At 40.5% G+C, this 14,071-nt stretch overlaps 1 protein-coding gene across 1 annotated transcript; it reads left to right on the top strand.

The window, feature by feature from the left end:
- Positions 711 to 12,330, top strand: LOC8085654 (long chain acyl-CoA synthetase 6, peroxisomal). The gene is made up of 23 exons (XM_021460760.1): positions 711 to 1,190; positions 2,584 to 2,644; positions 2,716 to 2,793; positions 5,751 to 5,822; positions 5,917 to 5,998; positions 6,305 to 6,410; positions 6,493 to 6,569; positions 6,696 to 6,740; positions 6,813 to 6,899; positions 7,885 to 7,974; positions 8,073 to 8,152; positions 8,256 to 8,349; positions 8,862 to 8,950; positions 9,077 to 9,165; positions 9,635 to 9,764; positions 9,878 to 9,993; positions 10,493 to 10,616; positions 10,702 to 10,788; positions 11,076 to 11,179; positions 11,258 to 11,343; positions 11,554 to 11,640; positions 11,749 to 11,835; positions 11,917 to 12,330. The coding sequence occupies exons 1-23, from the start codon at positions 1,064 to 1,066 to the stop codon at positions 12,010 to 12,012; spliced, it is 2,094 nt and encodes a 697-aa protein (XP_021316435.1). The 5' UTR covers positions 711 to 1,063; the 3' UTR covers positions 12,013 to 12,330.

The raw sequence follows: 14,071 nt of genomic DNA, 5'->3' as shown, positions 1-14,071 counted from the left end.
ATGGACATGTACCGAGTTGCAGGAATAATAATGGGCTGATGGCAACCCCTACCGTAGTACAAACATGAACACAACTCCACTTGGTTTTGTTTGGCACGTCCCACGTCGAAGCCGTTGGCAGGTACAATAGCAACCAAGGAAGACGAGGTCGCGGCGCCCACGCCACACCCACCCCATACCACCCGCGCCGCGCCCTGTCCGTCGGTTCTTGCCGCGGCCGTACCGTGTGCCGTGCCGTGCCCCGACGCACGACGAGACGAGAGACGCGCACGCCGCCACGCAAGCAAAGCAAACTGACGCTGAGAGACAATAATATATATATATATATATATATATTGAAATTATTATTATTATCATCTATTTATTTAGATCTTGTTTAGTTTACCTTACAATTCATTTTTTTTAAGATTCTTCATTTTATTGAATCTTGCAGCATATGCATATAGCATTAAATATAAATAAAATAAATAAATAATTATATAATTTATATGTAATTTATGAGACTAATTGTTTAAATTTAATTAAGACAATAATTATCACATACAAACGAAAATATTATAATAACTTAAAATCTTTTTGCAAGGATATTAAACAAGGCTTTAATTTTTATAGTATATCCGTAATAAGCTGTTCCCTAGACGACTCCAAAAGGCGTCGAGAACACCAATGCACTGCACGCATCCATCTAGAAAACCGTCTCGAGCGACGAGGCTCCCTGTGCCTGTGCCTGTCCAAACCCCGAAGGCGAAGGCCTGCCTGAACCCCGAGCCGAGCGCCATATCTGTCGACCACGTCCGTCCCCGTCCCGACTCAGCCCGTCAGCCGTCCCCGACGCGACGGCGACGGCGACGCGTCGCTCTCGCTCGCCTCTCGATTCCCACGCCACCCAGGAACACGCATACGGAGTACTATTACAACCGTCTCCGGTTCCTCCTCCGCCACCTCGGGCAGCTCTCGACCTCCTCACCTCCCCCCCCACACATCGTCCCCACGCAACGCAACCGCAACGCCAGGTACAGGGACCGGAGGGGACTCCAGCCGAGCCGAGCCGACCACGGAAGCAATGGCGCGGCAGGAGCAGGAGCAGGACACAATGGGCGCCGCCCACGTCCGTCACCAGCCGCCGCCGCCGCCGCCGGCCGGGGGATGCGGCCTCGCCGCCAACCCCGTCGCCGCCGAGTACGCTCACGGTACGTACGCCCCCCAATCCCCCCTCACCTCTCCTCCGCAGACCGTAGTCCGGAACGCACGCGGCGCCGCGGCGTCGGCGTGGCGTGGCGTGGGGGTGTCAGGCTCAGAGAGACCTACCCGCCCTATACTTCCTGTTGCTACAATACCCACACGGCGTTGTCGGTGAGGCCTCCGGTGTTCCCCCGCCGCCGCCGTCGAATTATGCCGATCCAAAGTGCCATTGGAGTTGAAGGCCTGTAGAGGTAGTCGCAATCCTGTCAGAGTGTCAGGGCATCTCTGGGACGCCGTGGGACGGAGGGAGCGTCGGCTGCCGAGCCGCACGTGCCGGCGGGCCGCCGCCACGTATCAGCGGATCGCTCGGTTGACCGCTCTACTTTTTTTTAAGAATAAGAATGGAACCGTCGCTTTTGCACTGGATCGGGGGTGTTGCTTTGCTAAACGCACTGCTCTTCCGATTGGATTGGACTCTCCCTTTTTGACCTTTTCGTTTATGACGTACAATATCTGGGGCGTTCACCCCGAAATCCAAAAAGTTTTCAAGATTCTCTGTCACATCGAATCTTGCGGCACATGCATGAAGCATTAAATATAGACGAAAATAAAAATTAATCACACAGTTTGACTGTAAATCACGAGACGAATCTTTTGATCATAGTTAGTCTATGATTGGACAATATTTACCGCAAACAAACGAAAGTGCTACAGTTCCGAAAACTTTTCAGTTTTCGGAACTAAACAAGGCCTGGGTGGGTGGGTGTGTAACCCTGCAGTTTTGATGCACAAACCGGTTGAATGGAAAAGAGTGCTGTTCTGTTCAGTTAGCTAGCCTGTTTGGAATTTGCTACTGCCTTATTGTCCTGTATCAGCTGAAACCCACTCTGGTTGTTTCATGTCCAGGTCCAACTCACCACTGTGCATGTAGCAATAGTATGGCATAGTATAAAATGTAGAAGCATATATAAACTACTAGTCAATGCAGTGTCATCCCCAAGTTCAAAACCATACACTGAATTTTTATAATTAATTAATATGGGCATGAAAGGTTTTGCTGCTCCCTGTTTCTTGCCTGTCCATGGCCCATTGGTCCCATATATCATCCCAATTTCAACTGTTCATATTTCAGTTAACTTTGACCATTCTTATAGGCAATCCATGGCCCATTGGTCCCATATATCATCCCAATTTCAACTGTTCATGTTTCAGTTAACTTTGACCATTCTTATAGGCAATCCATGGCCCATTGGTCCCATATATCATCCCAATTTCAACTGTTCATGTTTCAGTTAACTCTGACCATTCTTATAGGCAACATGTATATTTGTGATTTTAGCTTATCCAAACCAAAGGTTCCATTAGCAGTTGACTTCTCATACCTTTTTTTTCCTTTAACAGAACAGGGCTACAGTGTTGTCCTCCCTGAGAAGCTGCAAACTGGAAAATGGAATGTGTACAGGTAGCTTGCTTACATGCTAAGCTGCATTTTGCTGCTTGTGGTGGCTTATATCACCTCTTTCTGTCTTGCAGATCTGCACACTCGCCTCTAAGATTAATAAATAAATTCCCTGATAATCCGGAGATTGGAACGTTGCATGATAATTTTGTGTAAGAATTCTTAGTCTCTCTCATTTGACTTCAATTGAATGCCCATGACTTTCAACAGATCAAACAAATGATGGCACTATTTTTTTAAACAAAATGGGCGCTATTTTTTTATTCACCAATCATCAGAAAAAACTAATTTCTCAGCCAAATAACCTCTGAGATTGGAAAGTTTGCTAGTAGAGCTGGGAGAGTTTGTTATTGTGTATGTTTTTGAGAGTATCTTTTCTGGCCTTTTTCCCTTGATGAGGTGGGAGTGAGATGTTGTGCGAAAGAAAGGATGACTAGCACCATCAACCTACTTCATCTGTTTAAACTGTAATAAATTCTCAACTCAACTTCTTTGAGGGATGCTTGGTTACGAGATTTGAGAACATACCCTATGCTCCCACCAGGTTAGGTGCTCCCATATTCCTGGCGCACGTTTGCAAATATAAGAAGTGCATGAAAAAATCCAACAAAAATATGGGTAGATAGATCATGCAACTGTCTCTGTCTTGTAAAGTTTGAGCTTGAATAAAAAAATTGCTATGAGAAACAAAAAAGAGAAATCAGCATGTGAATTGGTTCGGGCAATGTTACCCTGATAACTCTTTTTTTACGGTAATGATATACTTAAGACGTCCGTCCGTCCGGACGTTGCTATCCACTCATTTTGCTGCTCCTCCATACCTTCTTATCCACTCATCCTTTTCCTCCCCACTCTTTTATCTCGTCTTGCTGCCGCTCCCCACCGCTCCCACCATGCATGCGCACTTCCTGCAGCACCATTGGCGACTCCCTCCTTTTCTCTCTCCCTGCTGCGACCTCTCTCCCCGCTGCGACCCACGCGCCCTCGAAGCCACCAGAGTAGAGCGTGACGGTGGTAGCTTCCACTGAACACCGCAACCGGCAACTCCCTTTCTCCCTGCCCTTTCTCCCTCGCTCTTATGACCTCCATGCATCTGGAGATGGAGACAACGGCGCGGCTCCGACGAGGTAGGTGGGGAGGGATTTGGATCTGAGGTCTCCCTCTCCCTTTTCCCTCCCTCCTCTTTGTGGATCTGGATCTAGGCCCTCCTCTTCTCCTCCTCTTCCTCTGGATCTAGATCTATGAGATGTTGTGTTGGCTAGGGTTCCAGCGAGCTCTTGGGATTTGGTGCTCTCGCATGTTGTAATGGTGTTCTCTGGTTGTTTGCAGTAAGTTTTTCAGGTGATGTTGCAGTAGGATAGGGTTTCGGCGAGCTCTCGGCTTCAGATTTTCTCATTGTTGCAATGGTTCTCTCTAGACGTTGCAGTAGGTTCCAGTCGTTGTTGCAGTATTTGTGTTTTTGAGATGTTGTTTCAATTGCTTCAATCTGCATGTTGTAGTAGTTTGTTTCATGTTGTTACAACAGTTGTTTGGTGTTGTTGTAGTACTATGTCCATGGTGTTTCAGTTGCTCCATCCAATGCTTTAATCTGCATTGTTGTATTAGTTGTTGCATGTTGTTGCAACAGTTGTTCGGTGTTGTTGTAATACTACGTCCATGGTGTTTCGGTTGCTCCATCCAATGCTTCAACCTATGCTGTTGTATTAGTTGTTACATGTTGTTGTAACAGTCGTTCGTTGTTGTTGTAATACTATGTTCATGGTGTTTCAGTTGTTCTATCCAATACTTCAATCTGTATGTTGTAGTAGTTGTTTGCATGCTGTTGCAGTAGTTGTTCGTTGTTTGTTGTAATACTATGTTTTATGATGTTTCAGCTACTTCAACTTGTTTGTTGTAGCAGTATGTCATGTGTTGTTGCACTATCATGCATATTGTGTTGCAGCGCCAAGTATGGAGGCAGGCTATAGGGACGAGTTAGCGGCAGGTAGATCTACTAGGGGCTGACAAGGCGAGGGGCGGGGCGGATCCTATGCTCGTGGGGGTGGGGCACAGACTCCTTGCGCGAGGAACGGACGAAAGGCGGTCCTCTGTGCGGGCGAGTGGCGCAGGGGCGAGTTGGTTGGGCGGTCTTCTGTGCGGGGCGAGTGGGGCAGGGGGGAGTTGGTTAGGGGCGGGTGGAGTTTCCTTTTCTTTTCTTTTTTTATTTTTCTCTATGGTGGTGCGGGTGGTGGGCTCGGCGTCCGGACACGTTGCTAGCGCCGGACGTCCGGGCGCTAGCAGTTCCGCTTTTTTTAACCAAGTCATACACCCCACACCTGTGTCGGATTTCCGACACATGCTATTACAAGTGGTATCTAGCATGTCCCCAAAAAATTTGGCAAATCAGATACTCATGCTCGAGTTGGACAGTGACACCCTCATCGGTGGGCATGTAACACTGTGTGTGGGTTGCAGACCACACATGAAGAGTTGTGCCCACACCAATTATCCAATTCACATGATATTTTTCTTTTTTTTTTGTTCCTCCTTGCGCATTTTTTAGTTCAGGATCAATTTTTGCATGGTCACATAGATGATTGTATGTCCATATTTTTGCTGAAGTTTGTCATACCTTTTTATATATGCAACTGTGGACGGTAACACGAGAGCATCAAATATGGTGGGAGCACTGGATATGTTCTTGCTTGGTTATGAACCTTTGTTTTCAACTCTCTTTTTTTCTTTTTTGCACATTCAAGAGTGTAAATTATTTACGTTCAAAAAATTGAGTGTAAGTTATTGATGTGATAGTTTTACATTGCTTTTGAAAGATTTCCTAGAAAAGCGGAGTTAGGTAAACAAATGCTAGTTATGTTGTGGAAGACTTGGATCTGAAAAAATATATCATCGGTTTTTTTTGGGTCAGATTAATTTAGCAAAGTGGACCTGTAACTTTTTAAGCAATTGTAAAGTAAGAGCTAAAAAAGTTGAATGACAGTTTCTTATCTGCTGGTTTTATGCAACCTGCTAAAATATGCTTATTTTTGAAGACTATATGATTCATAAGAAAATGCTTTAGTGCTTTAGTCATCTCCCAGGCACAATGACCTATGTATACCGTATTCCACAGATATGCAGTCGAAACTTTCCGAGATTGTAGATATTTGGGTACAAGAATCTCCCCAGATGGAACAGTTGGAGAGTAAGGATCAGTTACCTGATGCATGCCTAATTATTGCCTTTCTGCTACCCTTTTTTCTAGCATTGTTTAACTTTTAAGTCAACAAATATTGCAGCTACAAGTGGATGACATATGGAGAAGCTAGCACGAGCAGAACTGCAATAGGTTCTGGTCTTATATTTCACGGAATACCTGAAGTGAGCCATCATGCTCTCAACAAGAATTGCTCCTCTTTTTTGACTTTTAACAAGCATATATTTTTTCACACATTGATATATTTGTAAAGAAATTTTAGCATTCGTAACAGCAGCACCAACAACTAAGCCTTTTAGTCCAAAGCAAGTTGGGGTAGGCTAGACATAAAACACAGTAAATGCCTCAGGGAAGATCTAGAAAAAGAGGTAGTAGCAATAGTAATAAACTACTAACAGTAGGGGGTGGGGGTAGTATCCAGTGGTGAATTATTTGAACTTACTTCTAGTATTTTTTGTTTTCTTAATCAGGGTGCACGAATTGGTCTATATTTTATAAACAGACCGGAGTGGATCATACTTGACCATGCTTGTGCGGCATACTCATATGTATCTGTGCCACTTTATGATACTCTCGGTATGTTCACAATCACATAAAAGAATGACTATTGATCCCTTCTTCATTTGTGTAATAACGTCTTTTTGTAAACTTTCTTCAGGTCCAGATGCAGTTCAGTTTATAGTGAACCATGCAACAGTAGAAGTTATATTCTGTGTGCCGCAAACTCTAAGTGCTGTGAGATTTCAATATCTTACCTCAACATCAAATAATTACTAGTTCCTGTACTGTATCGTGATATATAATGACAAAGTGTAAACTGATTATTCAACCTGTTTCTTTGGGTTTATCAATCGATTGCAGATTTTAAGCTTTATAACTCAAATGCCGTGTGTTCGTCTTATTGTGGTAAGTTGGACAATTTACAATTGTATGTGCTTTGTATCCTTCCTGTGTACTCAATAACATGTTTCTGCATAGGTGGTTGGTGGAGATGATTCAAATATGCCAACTGTACCAGCAACTGCTGAATGCAAAATTATGACATACAACAGACTACACAATGAGGTGGATTTGCTAAATGATCCTTGAATTTGCTCATATAAAAGATTTGTCTATGACCTATCCTTAGCACTGCATAGTGGTTGTTGCTGTACATTTTGGTTCCCGTAAACCACACTATGTTTACACGATTTGGTGTGGGCACAAATCCTGAACACGTATTTCCGTAAACCACACTATTGTTTGTTTTTTTCGTGAGTGGGTTGGAGCCCGTATTTCATTAAGAAAGGAGTTTTTTTTGAAACGTTACAAGTCTGTTCACCATCTTGGATTGGTCTGGACGCTTGGAAGGCGCAAACTCACCAAGGTGGCAACAGACAACCCTCAGAATTACAGATTATACTATACGGCCAACCACTCTATTGTTTGTATATGTGAAGTTAAGGAGTTTTGAGAGATATCAAGTGCATGATAGCCATTGTTACTATCAATAATCTGAAATAGGCTAAATCAGCTTCTCTTGAAGCACCTCAAAAGTAAAATTGCCATTCCCTTTTGGCCACTTGTTCTATTCTTGTTATTTTCTTGTCTATTGTCTACAAATGCTTTGCTGATATACTTGAAAAGGTTCCAACACTCTTAATGTGCCAACTACAAGTTGCTTTGTTGTCCCCCTTGAACACAAGAGCACAGAATCAATCTTACATAGCAACAAGTTTTGGTCTACTGGATGGAAATGTTCTTATTGTTAAACTCATGGTTCTGTGTTTATAGTAATAGTATGGACACATGTTAAATGCTTATTGCCGTACATATTATGCACATCCTGGGCTTAAAATAACAAACCGCCTTAGCCCCAAGCACGCACATGCTGGGCATACAACAAAAGCCTTTGGTCCCAGGCTGCACTTGCTGGCATTTTTTGTATTGGAGTTTCCTGTATCAACAAACCATCTCTCGTGTTCTAGTTTTGAATAAAATGTTCTACCACTGTTCTAGTTGCTACTTTACCATGTTCACTTGTTTTATGAACTTTTTTTCTTCAACTCAGGGAAGGATGAGTCCTCAAACTTTTCGTCCTCCAAAACCTGAAGATATAGCTACTATCTGCTACACCAGTGGCACTACTGGCACACCAAAGGTAAATCATCAATGCTTTTATTATTCTTTGCTCCACTAGCAGAGTCTTCTGCATTTACCTTTCAAACTGGTGAAGTTGGATTGTCAATCTTTGCCCAGGGAGCTGTACTTTCTCATGAGAACTTAATTGCCAATGTAGCAGGGTCAAGTTTAGGCGTTAAGTTTTACCCCTCTGACGTGTGAGTATTTTACATTAAACTGTTAACTGTTTCTTTATTCTGTAGCTTATTTTGCTTATGTCAGCACTCAATGTTGAAAGTAGCTATTTGTATCACTCCTCAGGTACATCTCATATCTACCTTTGGCTCACATCTATGAGAGGGCTAACCAGGTTGCATTGCTTCACTATGGTGTTTCCATTGGATTCTACCAAGGGGTATGCAGATCTGAAACTATCTAGGATGATATCTTTATACTTTATACTAGTACACTGCATTCTTTTTGTTTGAATAACCATGTCATCTCTACAAAAACTGTATTTTCGTTCTGGTTGTCATGCGGACCAAGCAACCGTGGCCCTGGCTCCTATATGTTGCTTAAGCAACATAAGGTGAGCAAAATGGCATGGATAAAATAATATGGAGAATTATAAAAGAGAGGCACTGAATAGTTCATTAATGCAATATTTCATACTTCTGCTGTTTCTAGTTTGAATGACACATGAAATCTTTGGGCCATTCGATCTCTGAGATTAATATTCCAACAATCTGGAATATTAATCTCAGAGATCGAATATTGCATTGTCCACTGAACGTTATGTTCCTCTCTTATCAAATAGCGAATGTGGCGTATTTACTTACTGTTTGTCATTTATTATTGCTTTACCTTTAGTTTTGTGCGCTTTTTTCATCTTTTTGGTAAGTATGTTTATGTTGCATTAACATCCAGGATAACTTAAAGCTGATGGATGATTTGGCTGCTTTGAGGCCAACAATATTTGCAAGTGTTCCCCGTTTATATAACAGAATTTATGCTGCGTAAGACAATATCAGTAATCTGGATTTTGTTTTTCATGTTTGTAATTATTGCAGGTCATTTCTTTTAAGATTATTGTTTCTTCTTTCTTGGTCTGATAACTTGATGGCTGCATAATCACTTTGTAGAATTACAAATGCTGTGAAGGAGTCTGGGGGATTGAGAGAAAGGTTGTACCATACTGCATACAATGCCAAGCGACATGCTATGATAAACGGTAACAGACTAACAACTTTGTGGAGTCCATTTACATTCGCTTGCAGCTTGAGCTTGTAATTTCTACAACTCTACCTCAGAAACCAATTAACAGGATTTCTTTTCTGAGGTGCATAGAATCAATACAGGAATTCTTGTGTAGCCTGCTAGGTAATGGTAAATCACAATGTTGTTCATGGACTATGTATGACTCCTAAATCCTAATTCATCTGTCCTTGGCATGAACTACCTAATTAGTTTGTTACACAATCCATCCTATATTTTTACATGATATTACTTTGACCAACAACTGAATCAGCTTGAAGTTCAGTTCTTTAATGATGTGATATGCCTCTCTTGCGAGGAAAAATAATAGCTTGAACTTCATTTTGGACTGAAAGATGCAAAAATTCATTCATGCTCCACCAACAGACCAAATTTCCATACCCTACATGATAATGAAATGTTACTTCTGCGCTTTCTGTTCTTAGGTACAAACCCATCACCTATGTGGGACAAGTTGGTATTTAACAAAATTAAAGCTAGACTTGGCGGACGAATGAGACTTATGACTTCAGGCGCTTCTCCATTGTCACCTGATGTCATGGAATTTCTAAGAATGTAAGCTGCATTCGTCTGCGCTAACTTGGTGGCATGATGATTATATGAAACAAGTTTGGCTCTGTTAATAATAAATGACCCTAAATAATAAACACTTTAACTCTTTTCTCTAGATGCTTCGGTGAAGTTCTTGAAGGGTATGGAATGACAGAGACATCTTGTGTCATCAGTACAATGAATATTGGTGACAGATCAATTGGACATGTTGGATCTCCAAATCCTTCTTGTGGTAAGCTCTGATTTAATTTTTTAAGATATAATTAATTTTGGGTAAAGCTTGCTCTTATGTCTAGTAATTTCTCATAAAGCTTGTTAATACATAAAGAGCACAGAGAATAAATCTTCAAATAATGGTGTGTTTATGCTATTACATGCTTTCGATTCACATTTATGTTCCTCACCTTCATACTGAATTGTGGTGATACTTGAGAGTAGCTGTACTGAAGAAATCTGTTCTGGGTTAGTCTTGCATCTGTTTCATGTTATCCTGAGTTACATCTTACATTCATTCAAGGGTTATTTTTATGTTCAATTTTGTTTGAGGCTGCCCAGTTAACAAGATACAGTAGGCCATGAGTGAAATTAGTTCCATGAAAAAGATGTCACCGTTCTTTCTCTTTTTGCACAAATTATACTAGGTTCAACACAAACCTGAAAGATTTGCTCGATGCTAAGATATATGCATGGTTTTCAGTCTTTAATAATGTGCATTCTGTTTTCTTCTTCAGAGGTTAAACTTGTGGACGTCCCAGAAATGAATTATACTTCAGAGGATCAACCATATCCTCGTGGAGAAATTTGTGTTAGGGGGCCTATAATATTCTGCGGTTACTATAAAGATGAAGTCCAAACGTAACTTGTTGTCATCACAGATCTATTTACATCTTTTAAATAAATATATCCATTAAACTTTGATAGTGTATTTGAAAACCTGCAGAAGAGAGGTCATTGATGAGGATGGTTGGTTACATACTGGAGACATAGGTTTGTGGCTTCCTGGAGGGCGTCTGAAAATTATAGATAGGTAAAGCTGAACGATGTCTTTTGGTATTCCAGTTTGAGTGCAGATTTGGCGCCCTCGTTAGCTAAAATACCATGTTGCAATGTTTCAACATGTCAGTACACATAAAGTTAAGTATAGCCACAACAATTCAGTTTGAAATTCATCCTAGATGTCAGTATTTTTTTCAAGGAAAAAGAACATTTTCATGTTAGCTCAAGGAGAATACATAGCTCCAGAGAAGATTGAGAATATCTATGCTAAGTTTTATTTTTGTATTGTTAATTGTTTTGTACTTTTCTGGGTTCAAGGAAAAAGAACATTTTCAAGTTAGCTCAAGGAGAATACATAGCTCCAGAGAAGATTGAGAATGTCTATGCTAAGTGCAAGTTCATTGCTCAATGCTTTATATATGGTAATACTCGTGAATCCATATGAGCTGAAAGCATCAAGTACCATCATGTACATCTTTAAGTTGTTGATCTGGATGCAGGTGATAGTTTCAACTCTTTCCTAGTTGCCATTGTAGCAGTCGAACCGGAGGTGTTGAAGGCTTGGGCTGCATCAGAAGGAATTGAGGTAAAAGTGTTGGACTACTGTCCCCTGTTTATTTGATCTCATGAAAGCAGTTATCACACAGCTCCAGTTTAGAATGGAAACCAAGCACAAGTACTTAGGTTTTTACCACTATCTATCACATCAAAGCTTTGAAATAATTTAGAGCCACAAATAAAATGCTTTGGATTTGCAGTTCATATTTATTTTCTAAATTGCCTTTGTAAAATGTAGTACGAGGACTTGAGACAGCTCTGTGCTGATCCTAGAGCAAGAGCTGCTGTTCTGACTGATATGGATTCCATTGGGAAGGAAGCACAGGTATAATTCTTCACATGTGACCCTTCTCCTTGAGTATCCTCTCCACAAATGAATTGTCTCTTACAGATGTGCCTTCTTATTGACGACTTTATCCATATGATGTACCAGCTAAGAGGTTTCGAATTTGCTAAAGCGGTTGCTCTTGTTGCTGAACCATTCACATTGGATAATGGTCTCCTGACACCAACATTCAAGGTAAAGCTCATTTGCTCTGTTAGAGGCGATTCCAATACTAAATTACTGAGCTGCTGACACTCCATCTCAACGCATCTGTAGGTTAAGAGACAGCAAGCTAAAGCATATTTTGCGAAAGAAATCTCAGATATGTATGCACAGTTGCGTGAGACAGAGGTAGCTAGGTCGAAGTTGTAATTTACATGTGCGATATCAGGAGAAAGGTCATCAATACAGCCATACAGGAGATTGGATTCTGCAATTGTTTATTACAGCTCACGAAATAAGTAAAATCTTTTTACTGACACGGGAAACAACGGATCATGCCATGCTCTGGAATCGATGATTTTTTTCACCAGACAGAGGCTGTGCTTGGCGCATACTGAATATATGGTTCCAGTTATAAAGAAATATTTTTACAAAGTACATGTTGGGTCTGAACAGGTGCCCTAGAAGGTGTTAGTTAACAGAAAATATTGTGTACAAGTCTTCCTAAAAAAATATTGTGTACAAGTATATATATGTGTTACAAATGCAATACTAAAAATACAAAAAACAACTGTACCTTTCGATTTTAACGTTCTTTTATCAACATTAAGACTGTATAGAATCAAGGTGCAATGCCATAGTAAGTTGACTGGGACGAGCTGATAATAACAGACAAAAAGGAAGCCCATTTTTTGTTAAAATTGTATAAAAGTTATGCAAGATCGAGAACAAAGCAAATTTGGTTCCTAGCCATGATTTGCCGATAATGTCCAGTGATAATGTCCATCTAGGGTATTTTGAAAATTTTATAAAATTGAATTTTAAAATCTGAGAAGGCCACTAAACAATCTCAAATCAAAATGTTGTGATTTACGAACTGCAAAATTATAGACACATTGTCCTCCAACGACATGTGGACTTCACACGTTGACATTTAGGACCAACCACCAAGTATTTTTTTTTTCATAACATAGATTGACATGTGGGACCGAATGGCATATCCCATGAAACCTAAGTATTGACTTGGTAGTCACACTTATTTGTGATTTGTGATGAAACATAATTCAACATACTCCATCTGTCCTCTTATGTCTATCGTTGTAGCAGCTCAATTGAATGTTTGATGCACTTGGTCCGAAGCTAAAACGGCCTATTGGGACAAAGGGAGTAGATACCAAATGGTTCTATGACACAAGCATCTCATCATAGACCCAAAAATGTTAGCTTAGTCCTTATTTAGATGTGAATTTTTTTTGGATTTTGCTACTGTAGCACTTTCGTTTGTTTGTGGCAAATATTATCCAATCATAGACTAACTAAGGTCAAAAGATTCGTCTCGTGATTTACAAGCAAACTGTGTAATTAGTTTTTGTTTTTGTCTATATTTAATGCTTCATGCATGTGCCGTAAAATTTGATGTGACGGAAAATTTTGAATTTTTTTTGTTTTTGGGGTGAACTAAACAAGGCCTAGTCTCTATGCCAAGTCATCAGTCATCATCTTTATAAATCTGTTGGTTAATTTTTGGTTTAATTTAAAAATATCTTCATAAGAATATTTTCCTCTCGATAGATTTATATGGAGATCGACCGCGTGTGACAAGATAATTAATATCAACAAAACTGGAGGTAGGTGCCGATCAGAATTTAAATTTTGGAAATGCAAAAGGATGTGATCCAGGTTACTCGTTGGGGTCAGTATGAGAAAAGCTACCATGATATGATGTTTTATAGAAAATTTTGACTGAACAAAAGTCTAATATATAGAGGATTAGCTAAAAGTTATCGGGGTCGGCGGATCCCAATATTATAATGTAGATCCGCCCCTGGTTAAAAGCACCTTTTGAGCAGTAGTAGCACGCACCTCCGATCCGTTACAAATTACAAAGAAAATATTTAGTTATTTTTTTTATTTATATTTAATGCTTTATGAATACGTTCAAAAGATTCGATGTAAAAAAAAATTTGAAAAAATTTAGAAACACACCTGACGCCAGCAATTTGCCGTAGCAAATTTGACCTTGGTGATGATACAAACGAACTAGCGACGTACGGTGTATATTTCAGTAAACCATATGATGTGTAAATTCCAAAACTTTATGTTAAAAAAATACGAGCAAGGATTGCTACAGTGAAACAATAGATGGCGTCTAGGTATCTAGCGAACAGAAACGGGCGGAAGCAACATTCTCTTTTTTTAAAAAAAAAAATCTAGGCACAGGAGAGAAAATTCGTGGCGAAAACAAAGACCTGGTCGGCCTTGTTTAGTT

The sequence above is a fragment of the Sorghum bicolor genome, chromosome 5, assembly GCF_000003195.3.
Source record: "Sorghum bicolor cultivar BTx623 chromosome 5, Sorghum_bicolor_NCBIv3, whole genome shotgun sequence".
NCBI classification, from domain to species: domain Eukaryota; kingdom Viridiplantae; phylum Streptophyta; class Magnoliopsida; order Poales; family Poaceae; genus Sorghum; species Sorghum bicolor.
This window is presented reverse-complemented; position numbering and strand designations above follow the sequence as displayed.